Source organism: Centruroides vittatus, unplaced genomic scaffold (assembly GCF_030686945.1).
Source record: "Centruroides vittatus isolate TY-2023 unplaced genomic scaffold, ASM3068694v2 contig_393, whole genome shotgun sequence".
Lineage (NCBI taxonomy): Eukaryota > Metazoa > Arthropoda > Arachnida > Scorpiones > Buthidae > Centruroides > Centruroides vittatus.
In genome coordinates this window covers 1,800,789-1,824,821 of record NW_027122209.1, presented here as the reverse complement: position 1 = coordinate 1,824,821, position 24,033 = coordinate 1,800,789, and the positions used below count along the sequence as shown (strand labels likewise).

The following is a 24,033-nucleotide window of genomic DNA, read 5'->3' as shown; positions in this document are numbered from 1 at the left end:
CTTCTCCTGAATTAGGTTATACACCACTTTAATGGTGTATTGAGGCTCCTCACCAAGATCCTCCTCTGCAACAGCTGACAAGGTAAAATAGTCCTGAATATTTGCATCTCTTACTCCCCCCGGATTCTGTTTGAAAGGTGTTCCGTCTATTACAACAGGATTCTCTTCAACAACATCAGTTAAATTACGACTTTCAGTTTCACTAGAATCCCCCTTACGAGGTCTGCCACGACCTCTCTTTTGCATATCCACCCTCTTGATGTCCGGAGGAGATCTCGATAACGGCCCAAGGTTGGGTTCAATCCCAGAAATTAATAAAAAACATCTAATTAAATTAATACCCAGCCTATCCATTTCAACCTGAAATATCCGGAAGCTCTTCAAAACTTCAGAAAAACAAAAATCACTTCAAAGACACTTCAAAGCTGAAAAGAAAAGTCACCAACAGCCTCAATGCCAAGCCAACTCCCCTCACAATTTCTGATTTTTTTTCAGTTTATTAACATTTTATAAAGTTCAGGAAATTTGTTAGGAGATAAATTTAATAAATATATACTTTTGTACATGGATTATGTACAATTTTTTAATGAATAATAAAAAAATAATTGATTTTTTCTTTTTTTTTCAAAGCCATGTAGATTTATGGTTTTGGATTAATAACAGAATTGTAATAATACATTTTATTTTTAATTTTAATAACTTGGCAATTATAAAAAAATATATAACTGTTAATTAGAAAAAATAACTAATTAAAATGTTGTAGGAGCAATACATATGTGCACAGTAAGTCAAATGCTGTTTTATTTTGTCAATGTGCCATACTGTAAGGGACGTAAGGGTCGGAATTTGCACAAAGTTGGTCAGGGAAAGTCATGGAAATTAAAACAAAAATTTGAATAGGAACCCTGGAAATTGTAAAATAAATTATTTTGAAAAGATTTTTTTAAAAGAATAATTTCTTAGTAATTTATAGTAAAATATATTAAATACATTTTAAAATCAATATTATCTCTTTAGTGTGTTTTCCTTATTTTGATAGCTTTCTGGCAAAATTTTACTCACAGGATATGGTAACAGCAGTGGAAATGTCACTCCCTTCCTTTCTTTACTGACTGTTTTGTCTAGATATGTCTGACAGTTGTACTTTATAGTTGCACTCTTGAGACAATTTAACTTTTAAAAAACTTTTTAAAATTAATTTAAGATTGTTTTTGTTTATGAAATAGTAATCTTTTTATAGTTTCAACTAATTTGAAAATGATGGTAAAACTTAATTTTGCAAGTAAGTTATTAGTTTTAGTATTTGTTGCCTGTTTATTTTCAACCACACAATCTTTAAACTGTTCTGATGTAATTAATACAATTATTTGTTCGTGCAAAAAAAAAATTGAATGCATCAGTACAAATGCAAGCAGTACTGAAATGTTTTCTGCTGTCGACAGAATTCTAGCTACGTCAAATGTTTCAGAAAATATGGTGAACATATCAGTGCCAAATCTAAATTTAAATACTAAAGATACAACTTTTAAGCAGTTTAATATTCAAAGATTAATAATACAAAACTCAAATTTACAAGATATTTCAGAAGAATCTCTAAAAAATTTAGAGAATAATCTCATCTATCTCAATGTTAAAAGTAATAATTTTAGAAGCATTCCTTCAAAAGGTCTTTGTCATCTTAAGCAGTTGCAAACATTAATTATTTCGGAAAATTTTATAAAAACAATAAATGTTGTTGACTTTTTTCATAATGTTAACTTAAATTACTTAGATTTAAGCAAGAATATTATTTCTTCAATTGAAAAAGGTTCATTTTTGTCTTTGAAAAAATTACAAATACTTCATTTAGAAGATAACAAACTATCATCTGTTAACAAAGATATGTTTGAAAATTTAAATAATTTAACCAGTTTAATTTTATCAAATAATAAATTAAACATTTTACCTGGAAGTTTGTTAGATCACATGATTGTTCTTAGAAATCTTATAGTGGATAAAAATGAATTAATATCATTTAATAATATTAAGATTACATCAACTTCTTTACAATCATTTCATCTGTCAAATTGCTTCCTAAATGAATCATTTATTGCTGGTGCATTGAAGGATCTACCAAACTTAATAAGTTTGCATTTGAATGATAACCTGATTAAGAATATTTCAGAGTTTGCATTTTCATATTTTCCTAGACTAAATGAACTTGATATAAGCAACTGTCAGTTAAGTTATATTGATGAAACTGCATTTTACAATTTGACAAATTTGAAAATATTGGATCTTGAAAATAACAATCTTTCTGAATTAAAGTGCCACCTTACAAAACATCTGAAATCATTAGAATCAGTCAATCTAGAAAATAATAAATTGGAAAGTATTGAAAATGGAACTTTTGGATCCTGTCCTAATCTTACCGAAATCAACTTAACTGGTAATTATATTAAATTTATTTATATTATTATTAAGTAAAGACTAATTTAATTATTATTGAACAGTTTTTGTTTTTGTACTTAAATTTAAATTGTGTATGTTGAAATTAAAGTCTAAAAATTATTTTTGACTAAAAACTAAGAATCAGAATTATGTAAGGAGTATTTTTCTGTATCTGCAATTTAAAATTGCAAACAAACCTGTCAATATTCAAATTTCAGTGACCTAATTAAAATCAATAAAGGGCAAGACTATATACACAGTATATAAACATCCCAAAGCCGAATGTATTAATTTCTTTTGCTATAATTAATAATTAGAAATTAAGTAATTTGGTACTAGAGGTAGACGAGCGGGAACTGTTGAACTGTTGTATTTTCGATAACTAGTATAGAAAGGTCTATCAGCTTTTGCTGTTTTATCTATTTCATGTATAGCTTTTAATCATTCTTAGCTTAGTGAATGGTCTTTCTGCTGTAGTTTTCCAAAACTATATATAATATGCAGATAATACTGAATACAGGTTTCTTTAGGAGATCTACAGCAAAAATTTTGGGAATAGTCAACAAAGGTAGCATTGCTGTGTTTACTTCTGAGAAACTGCCTTCCATGAAAATACATTTCATAAGTAAATTAGATAATTTTTTTTTATTATAGTTTCTGCAATTGTGCAAATTGCATAAGAAAGTTGACTGTTGCATAAGAAAGTTATATGATAAATTTCAGCATAATACTCTTATATACTACTTGCTGATTTCATTCAATTATATTCTGAACTAGCATGGTCCTTTGCCTTGATTTAGGTGGGACAATCCCACTGTCTCCCAAATGCTTAGCAGGATGCATAAAAATACTGTTCTAGGAGCATGATTCAATGAATGTCTGTCTGAAGGTAGGATGTTTTTGATGTCCTCAATTTGCTGACTGGATGATGCTGGTATATTATTGTAGGATTCATTGACAGCTGATTCAACAATCTGTCACAAGATGGAATTGCTTTTGCACTTGGTACATTATAAGTCAACTAATAGTCCAATACAATACCTCAATACACCTTGAATGATGCCTCTGAAACTGCTTTCTGACAGCTTAATCTGTCTCCTTAGAACTAACAAACCCACTGAATGTATCTCTCAAGTGAATACTATATGGATAAGTAAAAAAACTCAACTTATTATTGCAATGCTAAAGATAATGCATCTGGTAAAATGTAATTTTGATGTTTCCTGTACTGGGATCTTGTGTGAGAAACTGTTTAGCACATAGATCTTATGTGAAAAATTCACTCATCAGTAAATTATTGTGCAATAGATGTGTTCAAGCAGAGGATGCAGTGCCCAGCATATCATCTGTTGAACAATAGTACATTGAGATGAATCATGAGACAATTTGAATTTACAATTGTCACAATTCAGTTTTTGTAGTATCTTATATACAGTAGAGCGTCGATAAGCGGAACGTCGGTAAGTGGAATGGCCGGAAAGTGGAACGATTTTCAGTCGGACTGTGTCGTGCTGAATCGAATGTTTTTGATACTAAATTTACTTCTAAAGTATAGTTTTCATGTTTTTTATATTCTTTAATATATTTATTTTGTTTGTACAAAATGCAGAAATAATTTTTAACGATACGATAGCCTCGATGATTATTATAAAAATTTTCGTTAGGCTTAAAATCGACGAAAATTCACACGAAGCGACACGCAAGGGAAATTCAACACGAAGCGATACGCAACGGAGAAAAATTTGAACATCGGACAGGTTAATGTATTTTTTCGTACAAAGTCGGAAACTGGAACAAATCATTAACTGGAAGGACTCCAGTCCCCAATTGGTTCCACTTATCGACGCTCTACTGTATCTCAAAATGTAACAATTAACTAGTGGACTTTGGTGTCCACTGTAGTTAATTGTTAATATAAACTGGCAGGTATCAGGATTACTGGCCATTGGTTAAAATTAAATGTCTTAATAAAGATGAAGCAGATACTTAAGAGAAAAAAATTGGTTATCCTCTCATCTTCTGAATATCTTTTGTGTGACTACCTTACACTTGTTGGCTTGTAGTCAGGGCCGGATTATCGAATAGGCAAAGTAGACAAATGTCTAGGGCCCGTAATTCGGAGGGGCCCGGCTTCAGTGCAGAAGATTTCTCTGTTTAACGAGTTCGAAAGTCGAATCGAAATTCGATAGGACAGAAAAGGCTGTATTTAACAATTCCTACTAAGCTCCGCTCGACTAGCCATTACCTAAAAAAAAAAAAAGGTCACCAGCCACCCGTGCGTCAGAAGTAATGTATGCCACGGGATCTCTCGCCATCTAGAAATATTCCTAGGGCCGCGTCTCGTGGTAGTACTGATGTATGGATGGTTATGATATACTTTCTAAATCTACACTTATACGTCGCGACATCGCATATTTGATATAGCGTTCAAGTTGCTCGAGTGCGAAGATATTACAATTCAATAGTGTTTTATAAAAGAGTTAAAAAGTTATAGGTGACACCACGATATCCGTACCGGGTGTCACCCATGCTAGCTACGCTAATGTCACATTATGTAAGATTTGTTTAGATGCAACTTATTTAAATGGGGCCCCAATTTAAATTTTGTCTAGGGCCTGCTAGAGGCTTAATCCGGCGCTGCTTGTAGTTGGAGTAGATTGCAAAGCAGTATAAAGCTGTAGTAAGAAATACAATATCTGAAATGGACAGAACATGAAAAGCATCTTGATTTGGCACACACAAAATAGGTCACTTTAATCTGAACAAGTTAACAGATTGTAGGTTGCAGAAAACTAAATAAATGAAATTTGTAATCTGTCTATAATCTTTTGCTAATTTGCATATTTAAAATATTTACAGTCCTGAAAGATATATTTACTTTAAAAATTTGTTTAGAATTATAAAGTGATGTCTTTGCATTGTTGTTCAAAGTGGCATTTGGCTTTAGGTTGTATTTTACAGAAAAATTTGAAGATATGTCCCATTTTCCAATAAAGGAATAGCATTAACTTTGTAGATTGTTACATTGATTTCATTTTTTAAATGTAATATAACTGTTAATGACATACTCTGTATCTATAATTTTGACATCCTGCAAAAATTTTTAGTACCTCATCAATCTAAGAGAAATGAAAATCATAAATTTTCAAGTCTTTGTCTATATTGCATGAAAAAACTTTCTTTATATCATAGTAATGTTGAATATTTAAAAAATGATACACAATTTTTAAAATATCAAGTAGATCGGGACTCCTAGAGCTCTTGGGACCTTATATTATGCGCTGGGTGTGGAACTTAGTTACACTATTGTCCTTTGGTACATTTACCTCATATACTTAGTGTTTAGAATACTCAATTATATGGATATGAAATTTCATATGGAGTTACTATAGGCTCTAAAATTCTTTTTTTTTTTGTTTTGCTCATCAGTGGCCAAGTGGATTAAACCAGTTTTTACTGGTAGTTATCACATGTTTGTGCCTGACCAACAAGCTGGCTAGGTGGAGTTTTCTGGGATTTTTTTTACATAGGAACTAACTTTCCCAAAGAAAGTCTCCCAGGAGGCATACCTCTTCACAGATTGCCCTTATGTTGCATTGTCTTAGTCCATCAAACCAAAGAATGATAAGGTGAACTTGATACATTAAAACAACTTCTTACACAATTACTGGAATGTATACATTACACTCGAGAACTTTAAGAGTACAGTAATAACACTTTAATGAAAAACAAACATTTTCGACCATATCCTGGTAATTCCTCAGGTTTTTAAAACCAGTTTCAAACTTCAAAGAACAATACAGTCAAACCTGTTTTTATGCGCTCTTTTTATGTGCGATTTTTATTTGTGCGATTTTTTTTAATGCGAATTTTTAATTTGTGCGGTATAGTTGGCGACTAGTCTCGTGCGATTCGTCATGTCTCACGTTGACTTATTATAGCTAAATAAACTTATTATAGCATAAATGCACTTATTATAGTAATATTATTGCATGAATATGCGAAAAATGAAATAATTTACTTTTTAAGTCAACAAAACACCAACTGGACAAAAATATGTAAAACAGACGATAGACCAGACGATGCAGTCAAGTGCTGACATCTGTTGTCAATAAATTCTATTTCGTACGGTTTTGAGTTATTTTCTATGTGAGACTTCTTTTATGCGGTCCCTGTTGACCGCATTAAAAAAAAATATTTTTTAATTGTGTTGCGAAAACTATTATTTACAGCCATTCGTGAAGTTTCGTGAGATTTTTTTTATGCGTTTTTTTTAATGCGGTCCCTATCCCCCGCATAAAAACAGGTTTGACTGTATTTACAAATTATTTTTTAAAAAACGGGTTTTTTAATAATTTGTAAATATTGTTCTTTGAAGATCAAAACTGGTTTTAAAAACCTGAGGAATTACCAGGATATGGTCGAAAATGTTTGTTTTTCATTAAAGTGTTATTACTGGACTCTTAGGGTCAAGTTACACACAACAGTGACGTGCCAGCACAGTGACCGTTTGGTGCAGTAATATTGATAAATATCTCGATCTGATGTAAATATCAGAGTTTCATCTACGACACGTGATCTGTATTCTGTCAATCATACAAGTATCATAGATGAAACTCTGATTGGCTATGTATGATATTTATCGATGCTTACTGCACTGTTCAGGCATGTCACTGTTGTGTGTAACTCGACTCTTAAGGTTCTTGAGTGTAATGGTGAATTTGATGTGGATGGCAATTTATCAATGATTTCTTGAGTTAGGATACTCAAATGCTTGGCCAACAAAACACTCAGGTATCCAGATTCCAATTCTGGATTCTTGTTGGCCAAGTTGATATTTTGTTCCACTAGAGATCTCCTTCAGAGATGGTCTAGATTGCAGCTTATCCACTTATCAGAATTTAGAGCCCTCATCTAGAAATGAAATTTATTAAACTACTTGCTTATGAACAACTAGGTATTAATAATTAATATTAATTATTCCCATAAGAGATATTTAACCATGAAATGATCATATTTTCTATTAGCTTGTGCAAACTGCTAAGCATATTATATTTAATTTTCAAAGATGATTTTTGGACTTTAATATAGGAATAAATTATCTTAGATCCGTTTATTCTAAAAAATATTAGTTTTAATGTCACAAAAGTTGATTTTTTTTTAAATTACATTATTATTTAGCCTAACATTTATAATTTAACACCGTTTACAAACTTAAACAGAACTTTATTTCAAAAGTCCAAAGAACAATCTGTTTGGCATTTTCATCTTAAGCATGGGCTGGCTTTGTTTTCAGTATAGCAAATGAAATTGTTCTTTCCGGCGTAAGTTCTTTTTAAATTTTTATCATTTCCTTACAACCGTTTATTTTCTCGTCTTTAATTCTAAATGATTTGTTTAGAATTAAAGGCAGGCAAATCGAAAGCATTAAAAATTTATTCTTTGGATTTCCGAAGTGAAGACTTGTTTATTTTAAAATCTTAGTAACGTAATTCAAACCTATTTATTTTTCACTGGTAAATTATAATAATAGAAACTTATAAATAGTTGACTGTTTGTTGTAAATTTATTTGGATAATGTTTCTAGTGTATTTTGAAGTTTGATCTGAATTCGAATGAAATTAGAAAACGTATTAGCCTAACGCGGAAGTATCGTATTACCTGTATTGGATAGATTTTATTCCTGAAGAAGTTACAAAATAATGTACAGAGCAAATATTCCAGTTACTGTACATTACAAAATGTTAACATTAAGGAGTTTGGTATAGGTCAAATAGAATTACAGAAACATTATATTAAAAACATTTGTTTTTCCCAATCATTTTTATTTTTTATTTTTCTGGATGGAAAAAAGCATCCTAGCTGGGTTAATCATAACTAATGGCCCATCAGTGGCCAAGTAGTTCCGTTCCCTGAACACTGGGAGTTCGGTCATGGGTTTGCGCTTTGCCAGGAAGGGCTGGCCATGCAGAGTTTTCCGTATTAAAAAAACTCAAGTCTGGAAAATATTGCGACTATTTCTTATAATTCAAATTTTGACCTGTTTTTTTTTATACCAAACTTCTATCTTCATGTATTTTTACATTGATGTGTTATATTTAATGTAATGGTGATAGCAGTTACATTGCTATTAAATTTCTCTGGTGCATTAATTATGCAGTTTAAAATAATTTACTTTTTTTGCTAATTGCGTTTATTAATTTACAAATTAATAATGCAGCTAGCAGAAAACTTAGTTCAAACACCAATGACCATTAATCGAATTTTATTCGTATTAATTTTTAATTTAGACAAAATAACTAACTTTATTGTAAGTGTGTCAGGATGTGGTATATTTGCGTGAGACATAGGCATGGGAGCGCGTGTGAACGATGAGGGAATATAAAAATAACAAATGCCAAACATTATTATTTTTAAGTTGTTATAATTTATTCCTTAAAATTATATATCATTAATTAATTACGACAGTAACACTAACAAACAATATCAATTTCTTAATGCTATAGCGTGAACAATATTTTTTGTTAGCCCATCTTTAGCTAACACAAACAAACTGGATGGTTTACCCACTCGAGAGCATGCCACGTATAATTGTCCGTGTGAAAAACATGGCGTGCTCAAATCTAAGCCACAAATAGACATCGTTTGGCCTTGGGATTTGTTGATAGTCATTGCAAATGCCAATCTAATCGGAAACTGAATACAAAAAAGACGATAATTGATCAGTTATCGAGCGGGATGAAAAATGATTAAATTACTAAAATGGCTATTAAAAAATAGGGGTTGGTGATAAAAGGGTAAAAATTTAGGGTTGTATGTATTTTTTAATGCCACATTATAGAAAAATAAAAACAAAAAATTTTGTCCAAAAATTAAAAAAAAATGTTAAGGGTGAACAACCCTTATCACTTAGGGGTATGAAAAATAGATAGTAGCCGATTCTCAGACCTACTGAATATGCATATAAAATTTGGTAAAAATCGGTAAAGCCGTTTCGGAGGAGTAAGGTAACTAACATTGTGACACGAGAATTTTATATATAAGACTAGCTGACCCGGCCACGCGTTGTTGTGGCTCAAAATGTATCTATTATAAATGCATAACACTTCCCCCGTGGGGGAATTTCAAAAAATCCCTTCTTAGTGTACATTCTCTTGACGTACCCTATTAAAACGCAATCAAAAACGCATCTAAAATAGTATAATAAAAGCCGAGTTCTTCACAGTAAGCCTTAATCCCGCCACTTTTCCCGCTGGGGAATATCGAAAAATCCCTTTTTAGTGTATATTCTGTTGACGTAACCTATTAAAACGCAATTAAAAACGCAAAAAACCGCATGTAAAATAGTATAATAGAAGCCGAGTTCTTCACGGTAAGCCTTAATCCCGTCCATCTCCTCCCACTAGGGGAATTTCGACATGTATATTATATAAAAACACGTGCGTATTCGAATGCAACGCTGTGTCAAAATTTCAAAGGAATCGGTAGGAACAAACGAACGTTATATTTTATTTATATAGATAGATAGAAAATGATCTGCTTCAGTCCATTCTCACAGAAAAGCATAATGCCTGACAGAAAAGCAAACTTAGGTCGTCGGAAGTTAGCGCCATCTGTTGGACATAAAAGCCTTAATCCATATATAAATATATTTTTGAAAGGGGGAAAATGGTGTAGGGGTATGAAAAATAGATAGTAGCCGATTCTCAGACCTACTGAATATGCATATGAAATTTGGTAAAAATTGGTAAAGCCGTTTCGGAGGAGTAAGGTAATAACATTGTGACAACGAGAATTTATATATAAGATAATGCAGCTAGCAGAAAACTTAGTTCAAACACCAATGACCATTAATCGAATTTTATTCGTATTAATTTTTAATTTGACTCGTTCCTTTACTTTTCTGAACTTGATCGATCTCGACTAAATTTGGTATAGACATAAGTGCAGATCGGCGAGTGTCGTAAGTGTCCTTGAAGAATATATCATGGAATATTCTACTATAAACTTAAGTTGGATTTTTGGGTAATGACAAAGTGCGTGCTGCAGTTTAGCCTAGTTCTGTTTATAAGCGTAAACAACTACATGTCACTCAAGCAAAGATTAAGTTTTAAACAATTTAATGTGACTCAGAAACAACCAAACACCTTAAGTTGCTGAGAAAATTTAATAAATAACAAACGTTTTCAGCCAAACAGGTTTGGCTGAAAACGTTTGTTATTTATTAAATTTTCTCAGCAACTTAAGGTGTTTGGTTGTTTCTGATTTAATTTTTGCTGAGTGAGTTCACTTCAATTTAATGTGACGTTTGCGTCTAAACTCCAGATTAATAGCTCTATGTTTACTACACTCCGCGACTGTAATATAAAAACAAACATCGTTGACTGGAAACACGAACAAGCTCACAAGCTATTACATATGAACTGGATTAAGTCGTTCTGAAACAAAGTTTGAAAGGAGTCCAGTTACTAAAATTAACCACTAAATCTGATATTTTGAAACTTTCTAAATACACTCCAGATTTAAGCATAAATCGCGCTCAGCTCAATTTTTGCAGGCGTTGAAAATGACGAATGCGATCCCTGTTAAGAACTATTTTAATACGAATAAAATTATGTATTTCGTGATTCTCATCGAGTTCATAGATAAAACGATATATTTCTTCAGACCATCTCTAAAGCAACGTTAGCTGTCAGTTGCGTGGTGACATATACCAATTCTTCAATTTTACAATAGTATAAATACTACTTTAAATAGCCTATAAATTCCTGTTCAAACGGGATTTCGACCCCCAGTCAGATTTCGTTTTAGGTGATGCGTGGCAAAAACTTAAGGAAACGTTAACGTTTAAAGTTTTAAATATTAAATAAATCTACTTTTGGATTAAAAATTTTATATAAATTGTTACTTTGGTTATTTCTAGAGATGTTTAAAACAGAAAATGCTTATTCGATGTAAACTTGTAATTTAGAAAGTGTTTAAGACACTTTTTTTTAATGGTGTACGTTGAAGGCAAGGTATGTGCACTGGACGAAGGCATGAGAGAAAATTCCTTCACGCGAAAGGAAGGATTCTCCTTTTCCGCCTAAGCATTTCTGCGTAAGGAAGTGGATGTTGAATGAATGACACTTGAAACAACAGGGCAAGTGTCTAGCGATATTTTGATGATAGTTTCGTGGAATGCGGTTATCGTTAATTTTTCTCGACCGCGATTCTCTTTTCCTTGTTTATATTACGGGTTGTTGTGGTTTTCTCACTGCAACAAAGATGGTTACCTCCATTGTGAAAATGTGTGAAGTTGAATTCTTATATGATGTGACAATAAGATTATAAAGCAGGGGTGGCCAGACTTTTTAGAACTTGAGCCATATATCGAAAACAGAATTCGTCGAAGAGCCGCATATACATATATACATATTTTTCCACAGCTAAAGACAAATTTGGTCAGTTTTTATATAGTAAAATAAACAGTACTAACACAATTTTGAAAAAAATCACATTTATTAATTAACTAGCATGACAATAAAAAAAATCACATTGATACATAAAGCTTTAAAAGATTGCACCACTATTAAAATACTTGTACTTCATACGTTGACCCAAATAACGATAACAGTCGACACGCTGCATTTTTTAAATGTCCATATTTTTGTGTGGATTTGGGATTTGTGGGTTAACGGATTTGTAAACCATTTGTAGGCCCGCATCCTCTGGCATTTCAATCAATTCCATTTCTCCTATAGCTGTTTCCGGAAGTATTTGTTTTATAAGTGGTAAGCCGTTGTTGGCTACGTCTTGTTGGAATGGATTTAATAGAAATGTAATAATGATTTAAGTTCTAGATCAGCAAATCTCTCTTCAAAATCGTCAAACATAGATTTTAATTTGTTTTTGTAATTATTAATTGCATTAAATGAAACATTAAATGTTACAGCACGAGCTTTTAGACGTGGAAATGGTTAAAATTTTTTTTATCAGTAATATTCCTTTTAAATAATTTTAATTTATTGTAAAACTAAAAATATTTTACGTCAATTCCGAAATATTTTTATTTTTACCTCGCGATGATACACTTAGAATTTTCAATGTTCCATAATATCAGAAAAGAACCTTAGGTCCCGAATCCAATCGCTATCTTTCAGTTGTGGGTATGATTGTTGTTTTGTATCCAAAAATTCAGATGTAGGTTCTATCGATGCAACAAATTTATATAAAACATCGTACGTAGACAACCACCTTACTACGCGGTACAAAGATAAATCTTATTGGTTCAGTTAAATTGCAGTCTTCAATAAGATTTCGAGATTGACGATGGTTTTTTGCATTTGTGCGAATATAATTTACAATTTTTAACACTGATGTAATTACGTGCTCAAAATTTAAGTGTTTTGCAATTAAATGTTCGCGATGTAAAATGCAACGAATAGGGATAAAGTCGGGAATGGTTTCATCTTTTTTTTTAAAAGACCAATTAAACCTATGTTTTGGCCCACCATTGCCGCAGCTCCATCTGTAGCAACACTAACTAACTTATTTTTTGGGACTGTTTTAAGAACATCATCGAGCGCTTTTTTATATCAGCACCGCGTGTAGTATCTTTAAGAGCAATCGTGTCTAACAATTCTTCTCGCGTTATACAGTCATTCGAAACGAATCGAATAAAAATTGCCAGCTGCGGTAGATCAGTTACATCAGTAGATTCGTCCAGGGCTGAACTAAACGCTACGCAATTATTTGTGTCGTTACGCAATTGGGTATACTATAGATTACTCCCTATGGAATTTCGTGTGTTTGGGTATATATCTGAACTCAGGGGACCGAGACGAGTTCAACGATACTCTACTTTTGGACCGGAGACGAAAAATAAAAAAGTTATCATACTTTTTCCGGCGATCGCGCGATGATAGGGAGTCGCGTCACTCTCCGCTAAGTCGGCCTCGCTATCGCGATTGGGAGTCCCGTCGCTTGCCGTTAAAATTGCCTTTAGTAGACGTTTTCCCCCCTTTTTTTACTTTGTTCAAGAACTACCGTGAATCGATCACTAGTTTAGCACATGGCGGCGTGTGGTGGCGCCCATACGAGAGGTCAGTCGGGCCGCCATGTTCGCTGCCATAAGTAACATTAACCGAAATGGCAATCGTGCGATGATCGGAAGTCGCGTCGCTCTCTCCGCTCTCGTATCGCGTGTTTAACGCTCCGGGAGATGACCGTAGTCCGACGTCACGGTTTGCAGACTTTACTGCAAGATGGCAATACTAGCAACTACGGTGCCGTCTGCATGAGAGCATTAAAAAAGTATGGTAACTTAAAAAGTGTGATAATTTTTTTTATTTTTCGTCTCCGGTCCAAAAATAGGGTACCGTTGAACTCGTCTCGGTCCCCTGAGTTCAAATATATAATCAAAGTCCTGAAATTCCATAGGGAGTAATCTATAGTACACCCCGCAATTGTTCCGATAAATCTAATTTTATTGCCGAAATACGACGTTCAATTGTATGCCGTGTGGTAGGAGTGTTATTAATCGAATTTAAAAGTATCGTGTTATTAGGATCTAAGATCTTAATGATATCGAGAATATTTTTCTTAAGAAAATCTCCTCCGTATATGGACGATATTCCGTGACATTATAAAACTAACTAAGCCTAATGATTTTGCTTCTCCCGTAAATCATTAAATTAATTTGACTGTTTAATGACAGTTTTAAAGATTTAATCTTCTTAGAGCCAAGTTCTGATTTTTCTGGGAATTGAGCCGAAAAATCCGAACGTAATTTATCGTGTTTTAAATTTCCCACTTTAAAATTGTTTATAGTTGCTTTAGATGCGAGGCAAAAGGCTTTATCGTCTTGTTGAACAAATGCATAATTTTCCTCCCAGTCGTCATTAAAATTTCTTTTTTCATCGATGTATTTTCGCTTTTTTTATTATCACGTGCCGTGTTAAAACGTATTCTAAAATAAAAATTTAAAAACGAGTTTATTTGTTCACTTAATAAATCAGCAGAAATATTACTTTTTTGTCAAAAATGTTCGTTTTCGAGTAATATTAACACAACTAACTATACTAACTACTGTATAGAGACAGAGCGCCACTGCAGAATGAGAATTGGGATAGAAGTTCACAAATAAATATGAAGCGACATAGATTAAAAATAATATTGTTAAATTTTACATGCTATTTTAACGGAAACTTTTTAAAGCAAATATAAACATTTTTGATTCTTATATGCAATTCATTTAAATATTTATAAAAAAAACAACACTTTAGCTATTATTTCATTTTATATTATGTTTTATAATACAATATAATAACGTTGCCATATTTTGACTTTTTTATTTCAAACAATATATTATTCATTTTATATTATCCAGGAATCATACATAAAAAATAATAAAAGTAAAATTAAAATAAAAACAAATTTGATATAAATTTAAGTATTTCGCAGTGAGCCACGAGTATAGATAGAGCTAGTGGAAGGAACGGCGAAACTAGATTGAGGCGCCTCTAGCGGCGACGCCGGGTAACAGAATCGGGGCTACAAAGGCAGCACCAGTGTTGTTTCACCTAGTACTTTTGTACTAATCTAATATCTTTTTACTTGTTCCAGTACCAAGATACCCAACACCATTTTCCTAGTACTATTTATGAAATCCTAATATCTTTCCTTTCAATTTAGTATCTTTCAAAACATTCATTTTAATTCTATATTTTTCTACTTCACTTTGGCAGTAAATAGATGTTTTTATTGCTTCCTCATTCAAGTGCAGTAGTTGAACGTATTTTTTTGCAATTAAATTTAATAAAAATTAAACTACAAAATCGAGTTCTTAAAAGCAACAATGATAAAATGTTACACTTGGAAACCATCATCTGTTTCAACCATACAAAAACATTCTAGTGAGGAAGATTCTGATGATGACGATCTTACCAGTGATTTTTAATGTGATAATTTTAAAGTTCAGTACTTCATGTTCATTACTTTCGTTTCATCATTTTGTTCATTTGGTTGTTGTTGAGGAATAATAGCATTCTTGCAAGACATGAATTTATACTGTATGAATTTTGTATGTTACATGTAAAACTATTTATATTTTAATAAATAGAAATTTGATAAATTCTAAATTTATATATTATTTATAAGTATATATTTAATAATATATAATATATACACACATTCTGCAGTTTAAGGTCAAAGTAATGCCTGCATTAGTCAATACAGTTACTTCTCGACTTACGACGGGGTTCGGTTCCGCAACTTCGGACGTAAGTCGAAATGGTCGTAAGTCAAGAAGTGACTGTACTTCAATAAAACAGTTAGCCATCTTACACAAGCACACGTGAAGGGTAACTAACTACACAACAAAACTAAAGATGACGCAATCAATCGCCAAAAGCGTGCAAGATATATATGTATATGATATATATTCCACAAAACCTATAAAAAATTGACACATTTTAAAAATTTTTTAATGAAATTTTTCGTCATAAGTGCGAATGGTCGTAACACGAGAAGTGACTGTAGATCATTGGGACTGAGCAGTATTAATATTCTTATATTTATTATACTATTAATTTTGTACAATTTAAAGGGTGGTGTGGAAGAAGTAAACTATATATCTATTTCATGGTAAATAATGAAATTTGTAACTAACCATATATATAAAGGAACTTCAATAAGGACCATAGCAATAGCTAATAGTATTGTATTAATAGGGAAATTCTTATCCTCATTTCCTCAAAATACTAATTTTGCTTCTTACTCCTTTCTTCCACAGATCTCGTAAATTCAAATATCACATCATATGCCAATTAATATCTGTCAGATTAACAAAATAACATAAAAAAAGAAAATTACTAAACTTTACATTAGAAGAGAAAACAACACTTTTCTTAAATTCCAGCAAAAGTTTAACTATATAAAAACGTTTTCAACTGATTTCATCAGTCTTCTTCAGTTACTCGAACAAAAAAACAAAAAGAACGAACCAAATTCAAATTTACAAAATCACGAGAATGGAAAGAATTCTTGTGATTGCGCAGACTATGCAAAAACGATGTACCGATAAACGGTAAAAAATGCAAATTCTTGACAAAAAAATGCAGATTCTTGACAAACTATATATAATATCACAATCTTACGTTATCCAATGAATGATTTCCAAGCAGACGATAGCCCATCTGCGTCCCTGTGGTTGATGCAATGGGATGTTAATTGTGCCCTATATATTTCTAATTTCTCCAAATGTCTAATGGCCTGTTTAGATCTAGTGGCTTTTATGATGGAAGCACTATCCCAGTGTACCGTGATCTCCTGTTGCTTAGCAAATGCTGCTAGGACTGTGCTGTCAACTGTCCTCTTAACTGATTGCTTATGCTCTTTTATTCTTTGCTGTAAACCACGCAAGGTGGCCCCAATGTACACTAGATCGGATTTAAAACGTTGGTCCCTGATTGGAATTGAGTACACTCCTGTTAGCTCATTTGGTTTCTCTTTCCTCTTATCATTCTTTAACAGACGGTATACTGTCGGGTTGCGCCTATATATTATGCGTAAGTTCCTTTCTTTGGATACCTTCTTAACAATACTTTTAATAAACGGAATATAGTCCATGACCACTGTTTTTTTCTGTTCAGTTCTGTGTTGTTGATGTTTACGTCTCTGTATATCCGTAATTAGACGGTTCACTACCCTTCTCTGATAACCAAACTGTGTCGCTACGCTTCTTACGTACTCCAACTCCTTGTACGTGTCGCAAATACTTGAGCAATGTGTGTAAGCTCGTTGTATCCATGCTCGTAAAGCCGCTAACTTAAACTGTTCAGGATCCACAGAGTTTCTGGGTATGATGCTAGGTTGATATACCGGTTTCCTGAAGATATCCGTCTGTATCTCCCCATCCTTAAATAGAATGAATGAAATTATGCTTAAGGACAGGGAACACATGACGGTTATGGACTTTAAGGCCTTGTATCCCTCGATAAAACTCCCTCCGTGCTTCTGCGCCTTAAGGGACTTCTTGTTTAACAACATCGTGAATTCATTCAAATACAAAAGGCAAATTTTGGAATTAGCTGATCTCATCTGTCATTCTTCTTTCTTTGAATTTCAAGGGAAAACATACATGCAAGGAAGGGGAGTCCCGATGGGTAGTCCCATATCAGCGATGCTCTGTGAATTGGTCCTACGAAACCTAGAATGCAATATATTACCTTCATTCCAAGAAGACATAGTTTTCTATACCAGATATGTTGATGACATATTCATCATATGGCATAATGATCGCAATACCCGTCGCTTTCTTGATGCAATCAACAGCAACCCCTACGGACTCACATTGGAGTTGGACCAAGAGAGTGACTTTAGGGTTAACTTCTTGGACTTGACGATCACATGTAAGGATGGGGAGATACAGACGGATATCTTCAGGAAACCGGTATATCAACCTAGCATCATACCCAGAAACTCCGTGGATCCTGAACAGTTTAAGTTAGCGGCTTTACGAGCATGGATACAACGAGCTTACACACATTGCTCAAGTATTTGCGACACGTACAAGGAGTTGGAGTACGTAAGAAGCGTAGCAACACAGTTTGGGTATCAGAGAAGGGTAGTGAACCGTCTAATTACGGATATACAGAGACGTAAACATCAACAACACAGAACTGAACAGAAAAAAACAGTGGTCATGGACTATATTCCGTTTATTAAAAGTATTGTTAAGAAGGTATCCAAAGAAAGGAACTTACGCATAATATATAGGCGCAACCCGACAGTATACCGTCTGTTAAGGAATGATAAGAGGAAAGAGAAACCAAATGAGCTAACAGGAGTGTACTCAATTCCAATCAGGGACCAACGTTTTAAATCCGATCTAGTGTACATTGGGGCCACCTTGCGTGGTTTACAGCAAAGAATAAAAGAGCATAAGCAATCAGTTAAGAGGACAGTTGACAGCACAGTCCTAGCAGCATTTGCTAAGCAACAGGAGATCACGGTACACTGGGATAGTGCTTCCATCATAAAAGCCACTAGATCTAAACAGGCCGTTAGACATTTGGAGAAATTAGAAATATATAGGGCACAATTAACATCCCATTGCATCAACCACAGGGACGCAGATGGGCTATCGTCTGCTTGGAAATCATTCATTGGATAACGTAAGATTGTGATATTATATATAGTTTGTCAAGAATCTGCATTTTTTTGTCAAGAATTTGCATTTTTTACCGTTTATCGGTACATCGTTTTTGCATAGTCTGCGCAATCACGAGAATTCTTTCCATTCTCGTGATTTTGTAAATTTGAATTTGGTTCGTTCTTTTTGTTTTTTTGTTCGAGTAACTGAAGAAGACTGATGAAATCAGTTGAAAACGTTTTTATATAGTTAAACTTTTGCTGGAATTTAAGAAAGGTGTTGTTTTCTCTTTATTATACCAGTTCCAGTAGGTTCATTATTCATTTTTACTTTACATTAGAGAACTAAATTTAAAATAGAGCCAACTAAGGTTAACAGGAGATTGGAGATTGGTTAGAATGCAACACATCATTATGTAATTACCCTTAGGAATTAAATTGCAGTCAGCCATTTCTCTTTCGTCCCAGGGTAGGCCTATTATTCATGCGGGAACGAATAAAACTTTGTACTTGGTGGCTCAGTAATATAGGTAACACTACAACCGACCACACAACAGTTATTTTTTGAAGTTTTGTTGGCAGAAAGCTGTTTTTCATTATCACAGGCAGAAAACAAGCACCGCGTCTCAGTACGTATCTAACCCAAAGACACTCGTGTTTTCCCGAAAAAGTTTCCTTTGCCTGCGTACAGGTGGCGCTCAACGCAGTTCCACTAGCTCTATACTAGAAAAGAGCCGCACGTGGCTCAAGAGCCACAGTTTGGCCACCGTGGTTATTAAAGTTTTGATCATCTTGAATCGATATTCTGTTTGTACTAATTTCAAAAAAATATATTATATATGTATATATATATATATGTCGTATTATTTTGCAGTCGTAGTCGTGGGGTCGAGTGTAGGGTTAGCAAGACAAAAGAAAATTGGAGACCATAAAAACACGTCCGTTCACTTTCAGGTCCTCACTCGAACTCTCCTTTATTCTTTATTGGTGTTGTTAACCTCATTCCAAAAGGGGCGAGATTAACAAAGTAAATTACAGAAAAATATACAAAAATATATACAAAATTTAAAATATGTTATATATATATACTCATTAGTAAAATAAAATCAGATTTGACAAAACTTGTGTATTTAAAATGATTTATTATCTGCTTTATGATGCAGGAGGAAACTGCATACACTAAATTTAAATCATTAATTTTACATCCTAAACAAGGCATTGCATTGCAAAAATGAATTTCTTTTAAAATATTTCCAGCTAAATAATTCTGAAAATATTCCAACAGCTGCACCAAGATCTGCAATTTTCAAACTGCAGCGCTCATGCAGGAACTTTGAATATAATAAGCCGTTTCATTCGTAATTGACATTTTTTGTGTCAGTGGCCTTTATGCCTGGACACAAAACCCGTGTGTGAAAAGTAAACACTTTTTTGTGCATAAATTGATGGGAAAAAAAGCATCCTAGCTGGGTTAATCATCACTAATGGCCAGTCAGTGGCCAAGTAGTTCCGTTCCCTGAACACTGAGGATTCGCACTTCGCCAGGAAGGACTGGCCATGCAGAGTTTTCTGTGTTTTCTCCACATCTGTAATGCCTGAATTGGGTCCGGTTACCCTTAAAAAGACCTCCCGAAAGGCATCCCCTTAGGCAGATCGCCCAAGTGTTGAGTTGCCATAAATTAACAAAACAAACATAACTAATGTTACAACTAATCAAAAAACTTCACAAATACCACAGCGGTGAGAGCAAGACACAGAATAGAGCAAAGGTGCTAACTCCTCAATCTTCCCATATTTAGCCATCAGAAGAGACTATAGTCATTCTTCCGTTTTGTTCCTTTAATTAAGGTTTTTTTCCGTTGAACAGAAAACAGGCAAATTTTAGAAAGAAATAGGGAACATTTAGCATTCCGTTTATCTTTAGATGGGAAATTCCCAATATTTTCTAAATGGCAGAATGCTTTCATTATAAAAATTTTAATTCCTGTAATTAGGGTGTTGAGCCAAAATACCTTTTAGCACAAAACTTCTTCGCTAAATGGGAATTGAAAATCACTTAAAATTTTTGCCTTGGGATTAAAGGAATTTTTGTCATTTTAAACTTTTCCTGGTCTGTGGGCATAAGGGAACGTTTTTAATCATTCGTCATGCGTTTGACCAGGTCCATAAAGGAGAAGACTGAATGGTGAGGAACAGGATTCGAGATATCTGGTACAAATTCCTGGAGTTTCTGGCATGAATTCGATCTTGCTTCCCTAGAGTAATAGGAAAATGTTATTCTCATTCCCATTATGATTAACGAAGTTGGATCCTGATCCATAATGTAATCATAAATATGTGATTGAGTCAAATAATTAGGCTTTAATGAAAATATGATAATCCTATACGTCTTGAAATAGTTTTTGGTTGTCTTTGCTGAGTCTTTTTTAATTAACATTGATATTAACAGACTGCCTATTTTCATACAGATGCCAGTTTGTTCTTTTATCAAAAGACACTTCCTCTTTCTGGAGCATGAACCCCAACTTTTCTAACAAGTGGTACTATGAGAAGTGTTAGTAAATGTTTTTATCTTTATCTTCAGGTAACCAACTGAAGTGTGACTGTCAGTTGGCAGGATTTGCCACTTTTCTCAAGAACTACCAGTTGGATGGAGTAGATGATATTCAATGTTTTTCTCCTGCCCATCTTCAAGGTGAGGATGTTATTGATGTGGACTTTTCCCTTATGAATTGTTTAGCTAGCCACAACAGCTGTGATGGCCCCGATGAATTTCTGCCACCAAAATTTAGTGTGGATTTTGTTAAAATAGAATACAGATCAGACGAGACAATGGATTTGTGGTGGAGTGTGGAAAGTGAAGGTCACCTTCTCCCAGGAGTTTACAAATGCAATGTTTCCTATTCAGTGGTGGGGGAAGACGATTACATCCACATCGGCATAGAAGACTGTTTCTCTTTCAGTAACCATTCTAAAAATAATTCCATGAACCTGGTGCTTTTCCCTGGAGAATACAACTACAATGTATGCATAGTAATATTTTACACAAAGAACAATTCTCTCTATTATAATTATTGTTCTGCTATCCGTTACCAAAATCCCACTTTTCACTCAACTTCCGGCCCGTTGAAAGGTGGAGGGGTGGCTACCACCATCATTTCTTCTTCAACACAAACCCAATCCCAAAATTCCAGCCTGTTGGAAGGTGGTGGGGTGGAGACCACCATCATTTCTTCTTCACCACAAACTTCTTCAATAACTTCTCACCAGACGACTACTGTAACTGCAGAAATCACCACCTCTATTGTGTCTAACCCAGATAGCAATTCCATCACCACATTGAGATGGACAACAACAGCATCCCAGTCATCTAACCAGAACACAGTTTTCCTTTGGATTGATGAAAATGATAAACTTTATGTCTCTTGGAATGGGACGGAAGAAGAGGTGAACAGTTTCTGCCGCCTTCAACTCTCCGTCACCTCACGTAACCAAACAAAAAAAACAGAGAGGAGAGACTGTGGCAGTGGTTCCATGCATCTTGACCCTTTAGATCTGGGAGAGGACTTTGAAATCTGCCTTTCCACATATCGTAACTTCTCTCAAGAACAAAATCATTGCACTCACTTCAAGAAACCACTTCTGGCAGAAAGTAACCATTCCAATGAAGGCCAGCCAATAGCAACAGGGGCAGCATTTCCACCAATTATTCTGGTGACTGCTCTGGTAGGATCATTGATTTTGGCATCCGTGGCCCTGATAACTCTGGTGGTGTTCTTAATCAAATTTATGTGGAAGAGGAGAGGTGAATCGAGTCGATACGACGTGAGCAAAGAAGAGAGCTCCCAGAAAAACAAAAGGAGATCAAATTTATATTCTGTCAGTCTGGCAGAAGATGATGCAGCCATCTGATATATTTTAACTATGTGTAATTCCTTTGTATCAGTTGGAGAAAGGAAGATGAATTCTTATTCATCCTGGTATAAGACAAACTCATGACCAAAATAAAAATAATAATTCACAAGAGTTTGATGTTTCTATTTGTTACTAATCCAAAAGTACAAGTTTTCATACTTTATTTAAAAAATATGGGATAAAATTGGGTTACTTGTAAGTTTAATTTATTATAACAACTGAATAAATGGTGAACAAAATTTACAAATTTTAACAATTGGTTAAACTACATATAATTAGTGGTAAATCATTTCTGAATGACATTTGAGACTAGTTCATATTTTGTGAGTGTGAAAAAGAGAAAACAGTACTAAATTGGTTTAGTGGACACTTAACACATTAGTTGTGCCATAATTCCATTCTCTTTTGGTTTATGGGAAAAAATAGAAGTTCTTTCTCCACACTTCTTTGCATTGTTAATGGACAGATTTGATGATGACATCAAATTGTTCATTGGCCAATAAGTTACCATGCCAAATTTCATTTCTTAATCTTTACTCCATTTCTTTCATTAATATGCGAGACACCAACACACACTGAATTTTTTCCTTTTTTTTTGACATTTTGAAACCACTGAACCAAAAAACAGGTAAAACAAGGGGGAAAAAAACTTGCCTGGGTGTATTAGCATCTATTTTAATATCCCAGGATGAGGAAAAATTAAGAAACAAAATTTGGCATGATAGCTTGTGTGGAGATATTAATGCTATTAAAATTTGGTGGTTAAAGTTTAAGGTGGTGGTGTGGTATCTCAAATTTTAATCATTATCAGCATTAACAGCATTTTTAAAAGCTCATCTCTATCTTCAAAATTAAGTCATCTGCTTTTTTATTTGATGATAATTTGATAAGTTATATATTTAATAAAATCTCATAACATATGGCACCATACACAATTTTAAACTTTGCTAGGGTATTTTTCTTAAATATAAAATTTTTTGCCAGGAAGTTATGCAACTCATTGCTGGAGTTTTTTTGGAATCAAATTTGACACAATTCCAATTCTTTTCTGTGTTATATACCTAGCAGCAAGAAAGTAAAAACCAAAAAGTCAAAAAATGAAGCAATTTTTCATATTTTTACTGTATGAGGAATTTGCTTATTTTGTACATTCACAGTGACATTTCATATTCACATAATGTAGCTGTTTTTATTTACTTTTCTGAATTAGTGAATCAAAATATTTTCAGATAAGCTGGATTATGTAATGTTAATTTTAAAAAGCCATATTATTTGCGATCAACTGGTCGATCATGATATGGCTTGTTAAAATGGAGAAAACATTTGTAATTTTAATAGAAGTATTAAAATTTAAAAAAAGTTGGTCGATCACGATTGACTTATTGGCCATGCCTGTTCTGGAACAATCCACAATCACATAGTATAAGTGATTGATAACAGAGCATTCATTTTATTATTATAATAAGAATGATATAGAATTATTCTTTATTTCATATCAATTAATAAAATTTTAGATTTGTTTGAGTTGACATATAATCAAGAACGTCTTAGCTC

The 24,033-nt window shown here is 33.4% G+C and overlaps 3 protein-coding genes across 3 annotated transcripts in view; 2 read left to right on the top strand and 1 right to left on the bottom strand.

Annotated features, from left to right (window-relative positions):
* The window catches only part of LOC136976092 (S-adenosylmethionine synthase-like), a 274,541-nt gene that overhangs the window by 6,745 nt on the left and 243,763 nt on the right, over window positions 1-24,033 (bottom strand). The window lies entirely within an intron of this gene.
* The window catches only part of LOC136976096 (UPF0235 protein C15orf40 homolog), a 62,709-nt gene that overhangs the window by 20,942 nt on the left and 17,734 nt on the right, over window positions 1-24,033 (top strand). The window lies entirely within an intron of this gene.
* On the top strand, window positions 1,271-22,590 carry LOC136976093 (uncharacterized). Its single transcript, XM_067271308.1, has 3 exons — window positions 1,271-1,282; window positions 2,308-2,428; window positions 21,149-22,590. The coding sequence occupies exon 3, from the start codon at window positions 21,292-21,294 to the stop codon at window positions 22,474-22,476; it is 1,185 nt and encodes a 394-aa protein (XP_067127409.1). The 5' UTR covers window positions 1,271-1,282; window positions 2,308-2,428; window positions 21,149-21,291; the 3' UTR covers window positions 22,477-22,590.